Source organism: Paralichthys olivaceus, chromosome 22 (assembly GCF_024713975.1).
Source record: "Paralichthys olivaceus isolate ysfri-2021 chromosome 22, ASM2471397v2, whole genome shotgun sequence".
Taxonomy (NCBI): Eukaryota; Metazoa; Chordata; class Actinopteri; order Pleuronectiformes; family Paralichthyidae; genus Paralichthys; species Paralichthys olivaceus.
Genome location: NC_091114.1, coordinates 2025173 through 2042251, shown reverse-complemented (window position 1 = coordinate 2042251; position 17079 = coordinate 2025173). Strand labels below are relative to the sequence as shown.

At 40.6% G+C, this 17079-nt stretch overlaps 1 protein-coding gene across 1 annotated transcript; it reads left to right on the top strand.

The window, feature by feature from the left end:
* The first annotated feature begins 8190 nt into the window (after nt 1–8190).
* On the top strand, nt 8191–16847 carry LOC109637697 (schwannomin-interacting protein 1). Its single transcript, XM_020100248.2, has 7 exons — nt 8191–8519; nt 10671–10928; nt 12134–12258; nt 12467–12581; nt 12725–12850; nt 12961–13078; nt 15022–16847. The coding sequence occupies exons 2-7, from the start codon at nt 10671–10673 to the stop codon at nt 15120–15122; spliced, it is 843 nt and encodes a 280-aa protein (XP_019955807.2). The 5' UTR covers nt 8191–8519; the 3' UTR covers nt 15123–16847.
* The last annotated feature ends 232 nt before the right edge of the window (nt 16848–17079 follow it).

Below are 17079 nucleotides of genomic sequence, written 5' to 3'. Positions count from 1 at the left end.
TAAAATTAACTTCACTTTATTCTCAATTTTAGTCATAACCTCCACTGTCTGAACTGTTAGTCTTTGATGAGAACCTCACAACTAGACAGTAAGTTTTAAATATGCAAACAAGCCCACTGTGACTCCTCTGGCAACACCAAGCAGACATAAAAGTGGAATATAACTGTGGTAGTGGGGGGTGGTTAGTGGCACATGGTCGTGGCAGACTTCCTCTCCCGTTCAGAGGGGGGGGGGGGGGGGGGGGGGAGTAGGTTAGGCCGGATGACTCCCCGGCCTAAGTCAGGCAGTGGAGGTATGTGGTAGTGGGGGGTGGATAGTGTCAGTGGCAGGAAGGAGAGAGTGGGCAGGTGGCTCAGGGATTGGTGCCAGGGAGAGAGTCTGATTGTGTACAGGTGTACTGTGTTGGCTAATGACTCTCTCCCCCCTTTTATCAGCAGTAGCGTGCTGGGACAGGCAGCTCTCAGGCAGAGTGAACACACTCACAGGAGGAGAAGCTGGAGGCAACCCGGGAAGCCCAGCAAAAGAACATTAAAATATGCATGTGTATATGTGTGTACAAGACGAATAAAGGAAGTAAACCGAATACCGACTGAATCATCTGTGACGAGGAACCCGCGGTGGCACAAGTCCTGCTACAATAACCAATTATTCCATTGACTGATCTCAAGTTTCACCTCACACAAGTCACTTACCATGTGCTGGACCCTATAGTGGAGTGTGTTTCTACTGAGCAGCAGCTCAAGAGTCTGCATGTGTGCATCATGCTGCAAACACACATGGATGAATACTGATGAAAAGGCACACTTTAACCAAAAAGGGCACAGCAGAGTGAATGAGGTCCATTCTGTGCATGGTTTTCTGAATGACAATTTAAAGTTTTGTCTTCGGTTGCATGTGTGAATACGACAACAGCCAAGCAACTGGTCCTGCAGCAACAATACAGCTTTAATCCACGCATCTTTATCACTCTCCATCCGTCATCTCTTCCTTTCTTTACTTTATGGTCTTTTCTCCCTCTTTATTCTTACCTTGTCCATCCTCCACCAGGCTCCTCACTCACACCATCCTGTCTGTGTTTCCCTCTAGCAGTCAGGGTGACGGTGAGAGGAAAGGAGGGAACATGACATTGGGTACTGTGCTAGGCGTGACTCTGCTGTGACTCCACTTCTGCAGGTAAGAGTTGATGCTGCACAGTCATCTGGGAGGGGCCTCTTGGCCATTGTCTCATTGAGGAGGCGAAACAGACACATTGCTCGAGTCAGATATTATGTGGAGAATCAGCAGGTTATTTCAAACACTATGTCACTGCAGGTTTCAGGGTGGGCCTTCTTCACTGCGCTGTTTAATGGGGGAAGTTTGCCACCTGCTGGAAATAATCATTACCTTCTGTGGTGTGCTGATCAAACCTCCCTGGTGGTTTCCCTTTAATGAAATGACTCTTCCGCAATGTGATATTTCGCTCCACTCAAACGTCCACAGGAACCGTGTCTTTCCGTTAAGGTCAAAAGGAAATTCTTGATGTCTGGCCACAAGGATCAAATTAAAATGGTCCAAAATGTTTCCTAAATTTCCAACCTTGGTCTCACTTTTGAAATGTCTTCAGTTGGAAAAAAAACATGTGTCGTTTGTTATGGAAGTTTTCTGAAAACCGGTGAAAGGAGAACAGCAGCAGCTGATGTCTTATGCAGAAGATTTTAATATAGACTTGATGCATCAAGTAGACTAGAAGGTGGAAAAATATACAAACACTAACAGAGTAACATGAGCAATGTTCACCCCGGAGTCTGAAGATGTCTCCCACAGCATCCCCATATATCTTCCTCTATTTGCGTCATCCATTCTAACAGCACATCAATGAATGGCTAGAATTGCTGTCACTCTCTATGTTCCATGTAGGTGTTCACATCCTATTTTATAGTTCAGTCTCAATATGCATTCCTAAATTACATTGTGTCCTTACTCGTAATACTTGAAGTTCTTGATACATTATCTTAAAAGTTTCCTTTTCTTGTTTTGTGTTTCACATATACAGTATATGTACTCTGATCACACAACTTTGTATATTTTGGTATAAATTCTCTTTCAGGGGGGAAATGGGTGTTAGATGGTTGAGGGATGAGGATCAGAGCAATCCCACTTCCCTGATTGCCTTGTGCTGATGGAGGGGGAGGGGGTACAGCATCGCATCTGCTCGCACTCAGTCTCTCATTCTCAGCAGTAACCACGGGCCGATGGCGATGGAAAGAAAAATAGGGGGACACAGCAGTGAAAGGACAAGTTTACAGGAGGTCCAGAAAGTCCAGGACACAAGAAGTAAGAACAGACGATGAGTCAGGACTTCCTCTTTAGGGACCAGAGCCAGAAGCTGTGGCTTAGACTTCCTCTTTGGGACCAGAGCCAGAAGCTGTGGTGTGGACTTCCACTATCTCTTATCTAAGGTCTAACCTTTCCCTTAGATACCTTTCCCTTCCTATCTGTCCCCATTAGACAGATAGGAAGGAGAGGAGCAGTCCACAGTAACCTAGTAAAAATCAACACAACCCATGCCACAGAATCTAAACATAGTCAAATTAAATGTGGCTTACTAAACATCAGATCACTCAGGACCAAATCTCTACTGATCAATGACCTGATTAGTGATCGCAAATTTGATTTATTCTGTATTACAGAATCCTGTCTCCAACAGGACAAATTTGTGATCCTAAATTAAGCTACACCTCCAACCCACAGTAATGCACATATTCCCTGAAGTACAGGTAGAGGTGGAGGGGTAGCAGCAATATATAACTCTTACCTTACAATCACCCCTCGAGTTAAAGAACATTTTACATCGTTTGAAAGCCTCACCCTTTGTCTTTCCCACCCAACCCTCAAACAACATAAACCTGTTTATTTAGTCATCCTATATTGCCCGCTGCTTATACAGAGTTTCTAAATGAATTTGCAGAATTTCTGTCAGAACTAGTCCTCAGTGCAGATAAAATCATCATCATGGGTGACTTTAACATTCATGTTGATGAAGCAAATGATAGTCTTAGAGGTGCATTTAACTCTCTGATAGATTTATTTGGTTTCAGTCAGCACGTAGATAAACCAACTCATTACTTAAACCACACCTTAGACCTTATACTGACACATGGCATTGATGTTGAGAAACTAGTAGAGTGTGATTTATTATCAGATCATTTTCTATTGTCATTTGAATTTACGACTAGCACCTGTACTCAGGTGAAAAATTGATAAATTCAAGGAGATAATTCCCTCTATTCTGCAGACAGAACAATAAGAACAGTGTCTTCAGCACTGTAGCCAGGCTGACCAAGAGCCACAGCTCTATTGAACCAACAATCCCATTGTCAGGTTAGATCTCAGTGCTGCATTTGTTAGCACTCCCTAGTGGACAAAATATGTAATGGAGGCCCCATTTTTACATTAACTTGAATGTAGTTTGAAACTTTCAACTGACATAAATATCTGCAATAAACTAAATAATCAGCCAATACACTGATAATGGTTTATTGATTTAATTCTGGTGGCTATCACTGTGCTTCATGTTAATCACAACTGTCATGTCTACGATGTTCAACCATTATTCAATGTGACTAATATTTTGTGGTTAGAATTTTTACTTCATCCAATCATCCTGTTTTTAAATTGTTTGAGACAACACATGCAGTGAATATACAGACTGATATGGTGGTCTGTAGGGCAACAGCACAGCACCTGTGTACTTGGAGATGTTTTCTAGTAGCAGTGGGTACTTGGTGAGCCGCTACATCTCTGCAGGGATGATGTCTTTAAGCTGCAGTCTGCGACACAGTCTGTTGCTCTCTACCTCCTGCAAAGCAATGAAGATTATAAATTACATGATCACCTAACTCTGTAATCTAAGAGGTACAGTGAGTGAGCTACATTTCAGTTGAATTCTTTGAACAGGACAGATCAAAACTGTTTAAATCCTCTGTGCGACACAATTCGCGTATTTCATTCAGTCAAGTAGCTGCCTAGAACCATTATTCTTTCAACAATTATTTATTTTCAATGTTAATTATGTGTAATATATAAGGATATAGTACCTGGATGAACGAAGCTTGAGTATTTCTTCTGCTTGGTCTTAATGATCTCCAGAGCGAAAGGCCGGATACTGACAAATCAGACATTTGGTTGCTCTGGGTCAGGGGGTGTATAGTTGCAATGCAAATTCCTAGTATTTAACCATTATAATGAGATAGATGAGAGCAATCTGTTACAGTGCGTTGTGGCCAGACTCGGAAGCAGACACAGAGAGTAACAGTTTTTGCAAAGAACAGGGTTTTAATGAATATTGCGTGGCAGGCAGACAACAGGCTGAAGGCCGGCTGGGGGTTAGCAGGAGCGAGGGCAGGCAGGTAACGCTCTGGTGATCCTGAGGCACAGGAGAAGCAAAGTTAAAGGTCCAGTGTGTAAGATTTAGGTGAAAGGGAACTAGAGGCAGAAATGTAATCCTTGATGTTTTCACTAGTTGATTTCATCTTAATTGTATGAATTGTAATTTTCTTTACCCTAGAAAAGGCCCTTTATATTTACATACTTTATATTTACATCGAGGGGGTCCTCTCTACGGGGGCCGCCATGTTTTTATCCTTAGTCCAGACTGGACAAACTAAACACCTGTTGAGATTTTATGAAAACTGAAAGCTGCCACAGGTTCTTTTTCATGTTTGGAAGTGGAGGGTGAGGTGAGTCGGTGGTCAGCTGCAACATGCAATTTCAACACTAGATATCACAAAATTCTACACACTGTACCTTTAATGCATGCACTAAACAGTGAGGAGATTCTTCAAATGAGCAAACGCTAGAAATGTGGCCGAGAGTGTGTACCACAGGAGTGACTGTAACAATCTGGTGATGAGTAGTGGAGAGGCCAGAGTTCTTGTAGTGCTGGTGATGAGGATAATTGCAGCCCAGTCTGGGACTCACGCCAGGTGCCAGGAGTAGAAGCCACGCCCACGTCCACACACACACCCACACAGATACACACACAGGAGGAGGAAAGGAGGAGGGACAAAGAAACACCATGGAAACAGCCCAAGCCGAGACAGAAAGTTCAGATCCCCAGGGAATCGTTAACCCTACTTATCCCCCATAGAGACATTTCAGACATGGATGCCAACTGAGCTACCTCATATCTTATGTATCTCATCACCCTGATGCTGTGATGATGTCAGACACATTTAGGGCATCATCTGACGTAACATTTACTGAGGAATGGGCATCCATTTAATGAACTTGCTTCTGTTGTGATAATAATTATTGTTATTGAGGAGGGCAGAGCAGTTCTTCTGTGCCATATTTAAGGTTTTGTCTTTCAGGATCTCAGGTAGGATATAAGACGATTATGACAACTTGGCAATTTCCAATAACCCCTTTTCTATTACATAAAAACTTTAAATTACCATTCGCTTGTTAATATTACATGTCATAATAATTGGCTGAGGAAAGCAATCAATTGCCAATATTTTTTTTTTACTTGCTTTGAAGCAATTTTGAGCAACAGATGAATTTCTTTGTGCTAAATAAAATGTTTTCCTGCCACATCAGTCATCTTGAAATTCATTAATTATAGGAAGATGTTTGAAAGGGGAAATTGTACTCACCCAGGAGAGCAAGTCGTCTCCTATTTGAATAATTACTGAGGACTAATTTCCGCTCCGTGCAGCTGCCATTTGCTCCAGTATTGAAACTTAAATTCCAAGAAGAGACACAAACAAACAGTCAGTGTGTGTGACAACATGTAAGGATGCTGTGTGTGTGCCTCATTTACATTCTATGTATTACTATCTACTATATTGTCACAATCTAAGGCTCGCTACCAGAAGTTGTTATCAGACATGTGAAGAATGCAGCAGGAGATTGTTCTGGTCAGATAAATAAATGTACAGAACATTCAGGTGAGGGTTGGTGTCTGGATGAAGCATGCTTTTTGTTCACAGCACATTGACACCAGCGTCTGCCCCTGTAGCCAAGAGCTCTTAAATTATGTTGTCTTTCCAAGTTGGCATCTTCATCTGCTTGGATGACACATTTTTTCACTTTGAGATTATTCTATTCATTTAGTTTTCTTTTTCAGTTTTGCATTCATCATGTTTCAGAAATTAACATTTTCCTGCTGTATTGTCAGATGGGCTAAACCTGACATCTTACTGGGGAGCTGGCAGGAAAAATTCTGAAACATGTCTGGAGCAACAGACTTGGACATTAGTGTTCTTATATACAGTCCTTCTTGAAAATTGCAGCATAATGTCCAGAGTTCAGTGCATGTCAGAAAAAAGTTTTACTTTTTTACTTCTTCATAAATTTTCAAACCAGTCACACTTTTCGTGTGTGGGTCTACCATGAAGTTGCAGAATCTTAGGACTTCATTCCCCACCAGCTGCTGCCAGTTTGGGGGGTCGTCCTCAGAGTGTTCCATGGTTGTCTTCACTCCGGACATCGACTGCACCCAGTCCCTCAAGCTTACAGCAAGAGACAAAAGTTAGCTTTTCAACTGGCTAAAAAAAATAATCCAGTAAGTATCACCCATCTCCTTTTAGATGGTTTTAAGTTGCATCCTCACCTTTTGGCCTTTGGTGTTCCCTCATGAACTGTACAGAAAACACATGCTGCACATGTGACTGTAAAGGCCCCTGTCACTTTCTCTGTCGTCCTCTTGCAGTTGGTCAAGGCTTTTTGTGTCTCTCTTCCACTCATGTTCATTTGATTTCATAAGTAGCTCACCTATATTAGCGTCTCAGCTTGTGTCTCAGCTGTAGGCGGTGCTGTTTTGGGATGAGGTGCTGTCATGGAGTGGGAGAGTCTCACTTGATTGGCTGCCTCTTAAACGACCAGTTTCCATATGCTCACTTGCTCCCATGGAAGACTGAGACAATTGTTTCTGAGGTCATGGGTGACCATCCAACACTTTACCCTCTAAGAGATGTGTAAACAAATTCTCCAGATGCTGCTTCAATGCGGCTGGGCCGACGCTGAGGACCAAGGATACTTGGAAAAAAACAACACAATGTGCAGGGGACAAAGGGAGAAGAAGTCCCATATCACAGCAATCAATATTTAAGTTCCATTGTGTGCAGTGAAATCACTTGCTGTGCTTGGAGTGTATAGTGTCTTCCCAGGGGTGTGCAATATTTGAATTCACTTGCAATGTTATGTGTTTTAGGAAGTAGGTACTTGTGTTTCCTCATTTGTGGTGTTTGTAGTTTTAATAAATTTGCATTTCTAAAAAAGACTTTTTTTGGTACTCAAGTCCCCTGCCTGGTGATTATTCTCTTGCCTCTGAAACTAGACTTGACCGGATTTTAAAAAAGTGGCAGTATCATAAAATCTTAAAGGTTCAGTGTGTAGAATTTTGTGATATCTAGTGTTGAAATAACATGTTGCAGCTGAACACCCCTCACCTCACCATCTCCTTCCAAACATGAAAAAGAACCTGTGGTAGCCTTTAATTGTCATAAAAACTCAAAAGGTGTTTAGTTTGTCCAGTCTGGACTAATGTAAAAAACATGGCGGCCTCTGTAGAGAGGACCCCCTCGATATAAATATAAAGTATGTAAATATAAAGGGCCTTTTCTAGGGTAAAGAAAATTACAATTCATACAATTAAGATGAAATAAACTAGTGAAAACATCAAGGATTACATTTCTGCCTCTAGTTCCCTTTCACCTAAATCTTACACACTGGATCTTTAAATAAATGTATTATAATAAGTATCACATTATGAAGTAAACTGTCTACACGGACATGGAGTAAACTGACTCTTGTGGAGGAGGAGATGTTTGGTAGCTGTTGACTACGAGGCTAATCGTTACATCTGCATGATATTCAGAGGGGGTCTCATAGATTCTCGAAAAAACAATGGGATTGTTAATCACAATTTTGGGTCCAGAATTAGTGGGGCCCCGGTGAGCACAGGTTCTCCTAGATGCTTATTTTCCCCAAAAGATGATTTTTCTTTGTTTTTTCAATATTTCCTTGTTAAATTACAACCATATTTTTCACAGTATTGTGAGTTTTTCTGTAATTTTTTGGGGAATTTCCCTTGGTAATATATTATTCTAAAAATGTCAGGATTTGTTCCTCGATATGATCCTCGTATAAGCAGGAGGAAGACGACCAAAAAGAGATTTATTTTGAAGGCAGCAACAGGAAGTCCCGGACTTGAAAACTTCAATCGCCAACGTTACTTTTCGTGAAATTCCTCAGATCCGAGTCTTTTGTTCGTTTGTTAAAGAGTGGACCCAGATTTAGTGGGTTCGTGGAGTGATCGAAACTGTAGACACAAAGTTGTATTGCAGACTGAGACCTTTGGCGTGAACTGCTCTAATGCACGTGTTTTCTATTTGTTGGGCTTTGTTTGAGAAAGAGTGAAACCCGATGGAAAAGAGGCGAAGGAGGAAGACAACTTGGAGGAGCTGAGCAATGTGGCACAGCCCTCAGATCCTCTGACCACACAGTAGACGTGTGTTTGTGTTACGGGTAAAGTGGTAAGTGTCCATTTAAAATAAATCTATTTACAGTTTGGAGTGATGCTCAGTGTATGTTATATTTCCAGGGGTGTAGATTCGAAACCGGACTAGTTCAATAACGTCTTACTGGAGTTTTTGCAGTTCACCTTACAAACGACGTAACGCCTGTAGAGGGCCTTCTGTTACTTGATTTGACTTTTGATTTTTTATAGTCCTGAACCTAAATCACTTTTACTGTGGCCTTTTCCCCCCGTAACATCCTCTGAACACGGTACATGAGACATTGTGGTACAATTAGGCACGTTGAGGATACACATTCTTGTGTTTGTCTTCTGGAAACATGATACATTCACATCATTTACAATCAGTTGTTAGTGTTGATTATTGAAGTAAATTGATAGAAGGAATCTGTTGGCGAATTTTCTTTAGAATTTCAGTCAACGAGAATCTTCCCAGAATCTTCAGCAGCACAGCCACCAAGTTTTAAGTTAATAGGTGGAGAAAATCAAAGATAATCAAAGGTTACTTTGTTTTTTTTATGTTATTTAAAATGTACTTGTCACAGAGTGTAATCAAAAAATAGTCTCACCGCCCCATCATCATAGTCCTCACTGATGATGTCACAATATCAGCGATATCACAGAAAGTGCCGTTTTAAATAAATGGGAGGGTTTAGGGCTTGTGTCCTGAGAAAAACTCAAACTAAACATTTCTCAGTCAACACCTTCAGTCAAGTAAATCCAGAGGACAGAGATTTCTTGTTTCAGTAGGATTTGAAATGGTTCTTCCTGCTCAGTATTAGAAAGTCATACATAAACCAGTGTTGAAATGTGAATTAACATCATGGCCAATCGTGGGCCTGATTTCTAATCATTTTGACTCAATTCTAAACACAGTAAAGTTGACAAGAGCTGGTAAATCAATACTGTTTATGCCTCAACAACCCTTACTCTTCCAGTGTATAGGAGAACCTGCAGTGGCCTTCAGGTAACGTGAAAACGTGAAAAGCCTACTCTAGGATCATTGTTTGGATTGTCTGTTCCGGGCCACGGGAAACATGGTGGTGCAACATGGCGGATGCTATCTAAAAGGACCTGCTCCCAATGCAAATTTAAAAAGATCATCCTAACCCAAAGCTGCTTTCAGATATGCACTTAACTCTGGAGATTCTCCACACTTGTGAATGCAAATGTCAGAGTGAGGGCTCCCGGATTATCCCGGATATTATTTCTCTGCCTTCTCCCTAGTAAAAAGAAAGCAGAAAGTCTGTGGAATCCAATTCTCTGGTCATGTCTGATAATAGCTTAACAAAAACAAAGCCATTCTCTGTTCATGTCATTATACACTAATGAAAACATCATTATGAATATTATGTTCCATTTCTGCAGAGGTACCCATAAATCCTACACACCTGAACTGAAAAATAAGATCTCATGTTTTCAAGTGATAAATGTTGTCCAAATACAGAGGGCCATAAAAGATTGTGTTAGCTTGGATCAGCAGCTAAGAAAGAACTTCAACATACGTTGCATTAAAGAGAAGCTGCCACTCCAACCCTTTTCTCTGACATACATGCAGTTTAGTGCGTGTACTCAAGCACATATTGAGAATATTCAAATCTTTGATTATTCTGTATCTTATGAATCCACCCTTCCCCTTTGTGTCCACGGTGTTTATTCGTGGAAAATTCCTTCAGAACAGCTGTTAGTGTTATTCAGTAACCTTCAAGGTTTTTATCATTCAGAAAAACAAGCAGTCAGCTCTAACACATGAGAGGCTCACACTGGGGTGGTTTTAAAGCCTCATTCACCCTGGCAGAAATAAAGATATGATAGAGATATATTGGAAGGCAGGGTTATTGTACTAAAACTCATTTACAGTAAGAAAATACTTGAATCAGTAATGCAGTACTTAACATATGCTAGCTTTGTAAACTGAAGAAGTCCCTCCAGGTTGTAGAAAAAAATGGTGGTTATAACGTTTGAATGTGAAGAATCTAATGATTGTTAAGTTTGATTTCTGGTAGCCAGAAACAACCTGTTTTCTTTGAATTACTACTTCGACACTAATACAGTTTTATAACCTGGGTGCACATTTTCCTTGTAGACCTCTTTGTCCCAGACACTTGTTTAAAATGTTATTTGGTATACTGCTGTTTCCACTGTAAAGATGGAGGGAGAGAAGGAGAGACAGAGGCAGCAGCGGGAGGAGAAAGAGAGCAATGAGGCCGAAGACGACAGGAAGAGCGATGATGACACTGACAACAAGGAGGGGGACGATGATGATTCGGAGGGTGCCGCACTGGTCTGGCAGGAGGGCTATGGTGAGGACAATCTGGGGCTTCCCATCATGCACTGGGAAGCACTGAGCCTGCGCATTGCTGAGCTGGAGAAGCAAGAAGAGGAGAAGAAGGAGAAAAAGGCAAAGGTAAGAGGTCACAGTCTGGGAGTGTGGAGTATGATGTTGAGTCCTGGACTGGGAACAGTCAGTTTTATTGTCTTCGAAATAGAACCTATGTAGGAGATAGCTATATTTCAGTCTCCCACATGGTGATAACCTCTCAGAATCTGTGTCCCTGTATCTGCATACAGAATCTGTTTTCTTCTACCAGCTATGTTCTTAAATTTCTTGTCAGTAGAGAAATTTCTCAGGTCAATATATCATCAGATATTGTCCCGCTTCAGGGGCCACATCCCTCCAATGATGTATTTAAAGACCCATTCAAATTAGCACGTCTAGGCTGTGTCATTTGGAAGAGAAATCTCTCCTTCCATTCCCTAGCAATGCAGGATCCAATATGTAGATCCTTTTATTGAAAAGTCCAGGAGAAGTCCTTGCGTAAACAAAGCAGGGGATCCCTGCTGTGTTCACCGCGAGCGAGTGTGGGTTTGATGACTCTTCTAACACCTGACAGACGTGAAAACAAATATCTCCCGGTGAAAAAGTGATTTGATTACAGGCTCAGTATCTCCCAGCACATATTTTGGCAAGCAGGTGTTATCATATACAGTATATGTGTGTTCTATGAATTGTTTAATTTTGGCTTTTCAGGAGCTACTTTTCTAGTTTCTCTCAATACTTTAGATTGAAAGGAAGTGACAAAATAACTTATTGTGATGTGTAATTTTGTCGGGAATGTACAACATGGTTACATTTAAATAATTGAAAAAAATTTCACCAAACAACAAACCCATTCATACAGTACTTACCTCTATATATAAAGCTTCTCTTTCACATATACACCCTAAAATGTACGCTGCTACTTGCTAATGCTCCTTGCAGTGGTGACTACAAAGCTTTTGTCACTCCTGTTGATGCGTAGTGACCAAGTAGGTGTGGATGGAGAAAATAAATACTGGTATAATAGCTGATCCTACTTTGAGGTTGAAATACGCCATTTCAATAATGTTTTCCTAGTCATTTTCATAGATTGAATTAGGTATAATTCATAGAGAATTGGGTGTTGATGTGTTCTGTCTTATACTACATTCATACCAACACAGAGATGTGGATTGACTCAGATATCAGTTACTTGATGTACCACTGTTGATTTTTATTAAGCTATTTGACAACAGTAACAAATTGAAATGACAGTGACGTGTTTGTGTAACACATGTGTCATTTGGTTTCAGAATGGAGTATCCCTGGAGCGTGGCAGAGCTCCAGTGAGTTGGATGGAGGAGAGAGGCAGGAGAGCAGAGAGCTGGGAGGATGGAGACGACGCCTGCAACAGCCACGTGCTGGCACTGACCTCTCGGTACACACACTAGAAAAACTGATGGCCTCTCCAGGCTACTTGCATAAAAAGCTTTTTTTCTGTAAAGTTTTTGAACTCCTCACATAGTCTGATTCATCTCCTCTTGTGGCTTTCCCCCCACACTATTCAGTCAGTCACACATATCCCTAAATGACCACCAGTGTAAAGCCAAAATATGATGTTCATTTTACTGTTGTGTGTCCTCCAGCCTGCAGACACAGATGAATCTTCAGCTCTGCTTCATCAACAACAGTGAAAGTGAGGAGGAGGAGGAGGAAGAGAAGGAAGGAGATGGGAGCAAAAAGGGAAGTTCAAACACATGGGTAAGTACCTCTAAAACATGTTTTGAATTAAGAGTTAAATCAGGTGAGCTCAGACTCAACTCTGTGTTGGAACTGTGTACAGATGGAAAAATGCAAAGGATATAATGAAGAGTATAAAACCTTGTCCCCTCCCAATCTTAAAGAGGGGGAGTGTTCAGGTTCCTAAGAATCCTCAGCCTGCCTCCAAACCAGAGAAACCAAAATCCAGAGGCTTCAGGAACACTCTGAGGAACCTACGAGACAGACTGAGAATAGACCACAAAACACTGGTGAGCCTCATGTTACCAAATGGTGCATAGCATGGAACAGTAGCAGCCCTTTTCTGTCTTCTAGCCTTAAATGTTATTTTGTCACAGCTTTCCTCCTCTCCTCTTCTCAGACTGCAGCTCATAGTGATCCTGTAATCCAGAGGAGACATTTGGAGTGCAGTGATTTACAAAGCTTCAGTATCAAGGAGCTAAATAGTCTTTGTTCATCTCTCAGCCAAACAGTACAAGGTACAGACCCACACACAGTCATTACACTCAACTGTGACCATGCCTTCATTTCTTACACGCATCCCTTACATGCTGCTTAAATCGAAAACTGACACTTCTATTTTTGTGATCGACTTTTTTATAAACTCAGGACATGAAAATCATTTACAAACAGCATTTTACCCAAACTATAAACATGTCATCACTATTTTGTAAAAAAAAAAAAAGGTAAGTAATAATAAGTAGTATATACGCAGACATTAGATAAGGTCTAATTACATTCTATCAAAGCAGCACATTATATTACAGCTAATGACCTTTCTATTAGCGCAATGTCATTAAAATGATTTGGAGTTGGAGGCACGGGAGAAACATGTGTGTATTATATTTGTCTTGGCAGCAATTAAATCCGCAAACATGATTTACCTAGGTGCTAACATGCTGTTAACACGAGGGTGGAGTCATAAGACTGTAGGAATTGGAAATTCCAGGAAACCTGGTCACCTATAGACCATAGATTAGTTTTTAGAAAGTTTCCCCAGAAAACATGAAGGTATTTATGTATCAACAAGATTTGGTTTGGACCCCCAGCTAGATTTGTGTTGAACCCACCTGTATGATGTGGCTAAAAAAATTGCACAAAGTTAGAACATATGGTGCCTTGTCCAATGCTTTGTCCCTTGAGGCGCAAATCCAGGACGCAATCGACCCCAGAATTTTGACAATTTTTAGAGATTGATTAAAAATAAATGATGAACACACACAGTGGAAGATGCTTGAGGGTTTACCCAAGAGCAGAAGAGAAGGTAAAGGCAAATCCTATGGAAGTCCATGGATTAGTGATTTCAAATGCAGGTACAGGAAGTAATTCTTCAGTTAGATCCCGATCCCGCGGGGTGTGTGGTGGCATCACATAATTGTCCAGTACTTGATCACCATAAAAAAAAATCCCTTTTAGCAGGGAGAAACCTCTAGCAGAATCAAGAAGAGAAAAACACTGTTTAACTTCTAAAATGCAAGTAAAACAGTAATATGGCTATGGATTCCTGCAGAGGCCCAACTATTGTTGAAATATGGAACAGAATTCTGAATAAATTGTAATCCTGAATTTCAAGAAAGGTTACAGAGCTTTGCTTTACAATGAATATATTTCTGGACGTTGGAGCATATTTGCAGGAAATTGCGGATAATTGGTATAAAAAACAGTCTACACGAGAATCTAGGTTTCACATTACAGGTCAGACATTCCTAGTGGAAACTAGATTCAACAAGCATGACTTTTCACCCCTACCCCTATTCGAGACAGTTATTCCAAGACACAATCTAATATAATTACAATTCCTCAAGGTCAGTGGGATCACACATTCAAATTGAATCGTCGGTCAATATTGCAAAACACAGCACGGTCTTGTTGGGAGTCTGAAATAAAGCAAGGAAGCAAAACCGACATCCGCAGGCAGCATTTCAAACTGGGCACTATCAGCCTCTGGCCCAATCAGCACCTACACCATACTAACTAAACAGCACCACTCTGAGGGATGGAAAAAAAAAAAAACTAAATAGCACCACTCTGAGGGATGGAAAAAAAATATTTTTTAAATTATGACTCATAACAATGACACATCTGGTGGTTTTACTAGTTTTTGATCGATCTGACACGTTGTAGCAGCCCCCTATCACATCTGGTTGTCAGGAGCTTTATCTGAAATAACCAGTAATATAGTTTAAATTTAGATAGCGGCCTATCTCCAGAGGTGACATGAACAATATGCATTCATTTGGAATGGTCTCACATTCAGCTTTACAGATTGGGTATGCAGCTATTGTGGGCATGGGCATCATCAAAAAAGGGGAGTTAAGTTGACCAAGAGCATTCATTTATTGTTAAGTACTTGAACAACTGATATGAAGGTTTTGCCCAATCTACAAACTACATGAATTAATTTTTCATTTGTCTGTGTCAGACCTGAGCTCAGAGCTGGTGGGTCGCCTCCAGGTCAGAGACCAGCTGAGGACAGAGCAGGATGCTATGCTGCTGGAGGTCCAGGATCTTACATCACTATGAAACTGCTGAACACTCCCAGCTGAAGGTCACCTGTCGAACAGCGAGGACTGGTGATGTCACACAAACAATTTGAACAAGTGTCACTGTCTGTGAACAATGTTCTGAATAAGACAATGACACAGTGGTCCCCACAAGCTCTCAATCTAACGAAAGTCTTCGTCTGACCAACCATTCGCTAAGAAGACTCTCACTCCCTGAAAGGACTTCGACATTTGCTTGCACATTATTTTTGTATTTTCCACATTGTGTGGTTTAAAGGGAAAGTTCAGTTCAGAGTGTCCACAAGCTGTACTTTTAAACTTGCATGTGAGAGAACCATTACAAAGCCACATATCAAAGGCATGGGGATGGTGAGGAAGCCTTACAGTACACTAAACTGACCCGAATACAACATCATGGCAGAGGATGGAGGAGCACACTGGCGTTTTTAACACATTAGATGATCAGGACCGGTTTCATCTTCACTGTGTCCATAACAAGTAACATTAACACCAAGACTGGAAGAACAAGGAAAAAACTTTTATTGAAGTGCTCGCCTAACCCTTTCTGAGAGCGAAACCTGCAAAAATGTACCTTTTTCCATGACCTAACCGACTCGAAACACCTCTCTTTTTAACTTCTCTGATTAAGTATGTCATATCACTCTTTTGGGAAAAGTGGATCAGTAATCTCATTTTGGTATTTCATGCAATTCCTCCTATAACATTAATGGACTCTGCTTTGTCACTTTTTGACCAGACAACTGAAATATTTTCTAAAATGCTAACCAAAACCCAACCAACCCGCACTTCGCTACTACACTTGTATTGTGTTGTTACTTTTTCTTTGTGTTCCTCTGGTCAAAACTGCATTCTTTACTTACTCAGTCATAATATGTGAGAGGAAAGAGGTCATTTTCCTGTTCCTGTCCCTGCCTTTAGGTGTTCACATTGATCTCAGCCTGTGTTGATGACTTGCATCATTCACAACAACATGTGGAGGTGAAATGTGGAGAAACATAATTTAACCTCCTCAAAAAAAGAGAAAAGAAAGTGGGGCATTTAATGTTCACACTTGGTGTAAACAGACATCTACTTCAAAAACACAAAACTCTTGTCCATTGTAGATGTTTTATTCATTAGTTTGCTGGTGGAAAAGAAATAGTTTGAGTTGGTAAAACCTCCATATTTGAACTTATGACAACTATGAGTGAGACAGCTCCATCCAGTTTATGCAAATGCAGGATAAAAGTGACCAGACCAATCAAACCATTGGACTGTTGAACACAAAGACATGATAGTGACCCAAACATTTGAATTCACTGAAAGGATCTTGCCCATGCACTGGAACACGCTGGTGATTTGATATGGACAGTTAGCTACAAAGTCAGGTAACAGCAGGAATTTTTTTCTTTTCAAGCTGACTTTGCCAAGAGCAAGGGAGCAAGAAAATGTTCCTACCAGTCTTACCAATATGTAAAAAGCATAAAGTACAACACATTGGAGGTTAACATTTGGAACTTAATAAAATCAGGACAATGCTTTTATACATGTTGTTGTGTTGTATATTTTCCATGTTAAAAAGCTGCTAATTCTGCCAACTATTATACTACTACTTTTTTACTGTTCTTTTTAGAAAATGTCATTTGTTTTATACATGCATGTCTTTGTGTCAGCTTTTAAGTTGAAGCTGGTAAAGGCCTAAAATTGCTCTTGTGTACAATAAATGAATCGCATTTCAATTTTATCCTCATCAAAGTGCTTGTTTTGAATGCTTAAAGGAAGATGCACAATGTTTTGATATTTTTCATTTAAAAAAAAGCCACATAAGATCAATTTAATTGTTTTTGTTACTGACTCTGTTCCATTGACTTAAAATTGACTCCACTGTTTTGTCTATCATCAGTATATATTATAAATTCACATTAAAAGCCCCATAACAGTTCACTCCTGGCAGGCTGTTATGAGATGGGTTTCGT

Excerpts from the sequence above, each read along its gene's own strand:
- LOC109637697 (XM_020100248.2), top strand. The coding sequence starts at position 10,671 with ATGGAGGGAGAGAAGGAGAGACAGAGGCAGCAGCGGGAGGAGAAAGAG. Across the intron at positions 12,259-12,466 it reads GTGCTGGCACTGACCTCTCG|CCTGCAGACACAGATGAATC; the intron begins GTACACACACTA and ends TGTGTCCTCCAG. Across the intron at positions 12,582-12,724 it reads AGGGAAGTTCAAACACATGG|AGGGGGAGTGTTCAGGTTCC; the intron begins GTAAGTACCTCT and ends CCAATCTTAAAG.